Source organism: Arachis ipaensis, chromosome B01, assembly GCF_000816755.2.
Source record: "Arachis ipaensis cultivar K30076 chromosome B01, Araip1.1, whole genome shotgun sequence".
Taxonomy (NCBI): domain Eukaryota; kingdom Viridiplantae; phylum Streptophyta; class Magnoliopsida; order Fabales; family Fabaceae; genus Arachis; species Arachis ipaensis.
The window spans coordinates 83168192-83172575 of NC_029785.2; the positions used below are offsets into that span (position 1 = coordinate 83168192).

The 4384-nt window shown below is 33.5% G+C and overlaps 1 protein-coding gene across 1 annotated transcript; it reads right to left on the reverse strand.

The window, feature by feature from the left end:
* On the reverse strand, nucleotides 1219-3551 carry LOC107608864. Its single transcript, XM_016310619.1, has 5 exons — nucleotides 3296-3551; nucleotides 1894-2135; nucleotides 1598-1801; nucleotides 1401-1493; nucleotides 1219-1311 (listed from the first exon to the last, which is right to left on the reverse strand). Exons 1-5 carry the CDS (start codon nucleotides 3549-3551, stop codon nucleotides 1219-1221), a joined length of 888 nt encoding a protein of 295 aa, XP_016166105.1.

Genomic DNA, 4384 nt, shown 5'->3' on the forward strand with positions numbered 1-4384 from the left:
TCTGGATCACACTACAACAAACAAGGCTTTTCGCAACGGTCAAAAACCGTTGCCGTAGATTGAAAAACCGTTCCCAAAACTTTAGGCAACGCTTTGGCAACGGTTTTTGACCTGTGGTATATGCGGCCGTTACCAATGCTCAAAGGCAACGGTTTTTTACCTAAGGCAACAGTAACAAAAAAACCGTTGCCACAGTTAGTGCCTAAGACAACGGTTTTGACGAAAAATTTTAAACAACGGTTTTGATCCGTTACTCAATAAGCAACGGTTTCGAACCGTTCCTATTAATATGACAACGGTTTAAAACCGTAACTGGATAGGCAACGGTTTTAAACTGTTGTCGTTTTATTATTCACATAGCCAACGGTTTTAAACCGTTACTGTTGGTGCCAGGTTTCGGCAACGGTTTTTGAACCGTTGCCAGTTTATAGCCATCTATGACAACGGTTTTAAAGCGTTGCAGTTGATGTCATTTTCGGCAACGGTTTTAATACCATTGCCATTTTATAGTCATCTAAAACAACGGTTTTAAAGCGTTACCTTTAGAGTCGCGTTTTGGCAACGGTTTTATTATGTAGTCCTCTTTGACAACGGTTTTAACACCATTGTCTTTTGTAACTATTGACAACGATTTTTTTGTGATATATAATTTTTTATTTACAATAGTTTTCTCGTGAATTAAATTAATTTCAGTTTTTTTTTAATTGTTTAGTGTCAATAAATATTCTAAACTATTTGAATTATGTCACTAAAGAAAAATAATTGAATATTTCCCATCAAATTTAACTTAAAAAAATTGTTGTAAGATCCACAATATCATCTAAGTTTGCAAAAAATATAATAACAAAAGAGAGAGTTGAAATAGCTAAGTAGCAAATAGTCATCATGTCCACAAGTTCATGACTTTTACCTTATAACATTTGCTTTTAAAAAGTTGACCTTAATCAAGTTCGATTTCCCCTTCAACATAGTTTTCCTGTAAACATAAAAAAAAATCAAATATAAAACTACACATCTTTAAGATATGATAACATATAGAAATTTTAACAATAAATAATACCTCTTCATGCACATCATTATTGTTCGGATCCCCTAAAGTGCTTCCTAATTGAGCAGCTAACATGTCAAGGTCCACTCCTGAGCTTTTTTGTTGTAGCATCATCTTAACAAGCGATTTTAGTTCATCTACTTCTTTTTGCATCACATCAACCTTATTCTCTAATGTTGCTTTTTCAGTTCCTTTGTGCTTTGGCGAGTCTCAACAAACATTTTTACTTGAGTAGGTGGTTCATTATTTTCCTTAGAAGCAGCCTATAAGTCCAATTCAAATAGCATTTATATAGAGTTAAAAGGAACACCACACATACACAAACAAATTCACAAAGAATTAAAAATTGTACCAATCTTGCACGTATTCTTGCAAAATTTATTGGTCCCTTTTGATGCCTAAATTTCTGTTGTGCCCTATTTTTCTTATTCTGCGCAGACATTTTCTACATAACAAGAGACAAGTATTATCAACAAATCATCAAACTTCACTCATATGTGTATATAATATAATTGCATAAACAATTACACTAAGTTTCACATGTCTTACCTTAACTTTCTCAGTTCTCCAATAAGCAATTAACTTGCGAAAATGACTCTCAGGTATGCTCTTAGGACGATTTTTCAGCATCTCATTAACACATTTGTATGGCAGAAAATGAGTTTGCTTTATTGTAGTCTTATACCTTCTCCAGTAGTCATTGATACGAGCAAGGACCATCCTCTTTCCTTCAGTTGGAATAATGAATTTAGCCTATAAAACACAATTATTTTTTGCTAGTAAGAATAAAATACATGTGTACATTTCCAAATACTTTCTAAAAGAAACAAGACTAAAGTTCTCACTTGAACATATTCCCAAATGGCTTCTTTATCTTTAATTCCCTTCCAATTTGTGTAAATTAATGGACAAAAATCTGAATTCCTTGCCACTGTGCCCAAAAATTTGCTCAAGTTGTTTACAGCTTCATCAGTAGGACCAATTGCCTCTCCTTCACTATCTAGAGTAATTTGTTCTCTATCTTCCAACTGTCTTGCATGAATCTTCAAGCATTGTGTAGGTCCTCGTGTTTTCTTCACTATTGTCTCTATACAAAGATATTAATTATATATGACATTTTCTAGCATTAAACATGACATTTCTGAATTTAAAAAAACAGCAAAATCAATCCATATGAACTCACTAAAATCAAATCAGCACTAATCAAGATCAATTTATATGAATTAAATGGCAGCAAGCGGAAATGGCAATCAGCAGCGATATAAAAATTAGCATAATAAGCCATTAACAAGGATAAAACAGCACGCACTATACAATTTGACAAGAGAACATTCCAGGCATCAGCAGCAACCAAAAAGTTCAACCTAAATCCACTACAAATCAGATATGACTTCCTAGTTCCTAAGCACCTATAATCCACTAAGCATGCATAGCTAAATCGACTAATTTAACAAAAACTGAACAAACTAATTAAACTAAGAAACTTAAACAGGGAAAAAATTGAGAAATTTCAACAGCACTCTGGCAGTAAATAGGACATTTCTGAATTTAAACAAACAGCAAAATCAACCCATATGAACTCACTAAAATCAAATCAGCACTAATCAAGATCAATTTATATGAATTAAATGGCAGCAAGCAGAAATGGCAATCAGCAGCGATATAAAAATTAGCATAATAAGCCATTAACAAGGATAAAACAGATATAATTTCCTAGTTCCTAGTTCCTAAACCAGGCATCAGCAGCAACCAAAAAGTTCAACCTAAATCCACTACAAATCAGATATGACTTCCTAGTTCCTAACCACCTATAATCCACTAAGCATGCATAGCTAAATCGACTAATTTAACAAAAACTGAACAAACTAATTAAACTAAGAAACTATAAACAGGGAAAAAAATTGAGAAATTTCGACAGCACTCTGGCAGTAAACAGGACGTTTCTGAATTTAAACAAACAGCAAAATCAACCCATATGAACTCACTAAAATCAAATCAGCACTAATCAAGATCAATTTATATGAATTAAATGGCAGCAAGCAGAAATGGCAATCAGCAGCGATATAAAAATTAGCATAATAAGCCATTAACAAGGATAAAACAGCACGCACTATACAATTTGAGAAGAGAACATTCCAGGCATCAGCAGTAACCAAAAAGTTCAACCTAAATCCACTACAAATCAGATATAATTTCCTATTTCCTAACCACCTATAATCCACTAAGCATGCATAACCAAAAGTTTACCTTTCAAAGTATTGTCTAAGTTCTCAGCCTCAGTTGGATTAATATAATCCTTGTCCTGCTCCTCTATAATATCTCCTTCATTCTCATCTAATTGCTCTTCACCATCAAGTTCATTGTTAAGTTTAAGAAATGTATCAATCGGCATTGAAGCAAATTGACGTGTTTTTCCCTTCTTAGTTGGCCTTTCTTGCAAGCTGCCACAATCTTCAATGTCATCTTCAATTGTGGTCTCTTTTCTCTTCAAATCTTTACTCATTCTAGAATCTATTCTGTAGTATTCTTGTGAGCCATAGCAGTAGATTTAGAAGGAAGTTCCTTTTCTTGTCTACATGTTGATCCTTGTGAGTGAGTCATACTTGCTTCCTTCTGTACTTTACTTTTCTTCAAATTCTGCCCTTTTTCTTTTGCAACTTTTGGCTTTTCTACAAAATTCTGCTTATCATTTGCTTGGATACCATTTTTTCTTAACAGCTGCTCCCTTTCCCTATCACTAAGGGTTTTTATCCTCTTAAGTGGTGGTGGTGGTTGATGTTGCTGCTGACCGGAAGACATCTTTTCTCGCTTAACTTCCATATTTTTGAAGAACTTTGCACGCAATTCAGCACTTGACTTTGAATCTATCTCATTTTCAATGAATTTTTTGAACATTTTCTGAAAAAATAAATAAAATCTATTAACATAACAGAAAAAAATCAGATCACATATTAAAAGAACCAAGAATCTATAAGAAATGCACCTGTTCATAAATAATTACACCAAAAATAAAACTCAAAAAAATTATTCTATGTTGAGAAGAGAAATCTCTTTAAAGATCAGAATCATCATCATATTCAGCTTGTTGTAGAACAAGTGAAGGTTTCTCAATGATTGTATTTGGCATGTCTTCTCTAGTCCATTGAACTTCACAATTATCCTTTGGGACAAACAAATTATTCGCTTGATCAAAGGGGTCCTTCTGATTAGACTCTTCGGCTTCAACATCATACCCATCATACATATTGAATAAATCCCTTGGCACTGTGTCCATGACATAATGCTTGTCTTCGTTAAAAGGGTCTTGAATATAAAAGCATTGGTGGACTTGTGAAG

Bases quoted from the DNA above. Each gene is read 5' to 3' on its own strand.
- LOC107608864 (XM_016310619.1), bottom strand. From the start codon at position 3,551: ATGAGTAAAGATTTGAAGAGAAAAGAGACCACAATTGAAGATGACATT. The intron at 2,136-3,295 runs GTAAACTTTTGG...ATCTTTGTATAG, and splicing joins CTTAGACAATACTTTGAAAG to AGACAATAGTGAAGAAAACA. The intron at 1,494-1,597 runs GTAAGACATGTG...CTTGTTATGTAG, and splicing joins GGAGAACTGAGAAAGTTAAG to AAAATGTCTGCGCAGAATAA.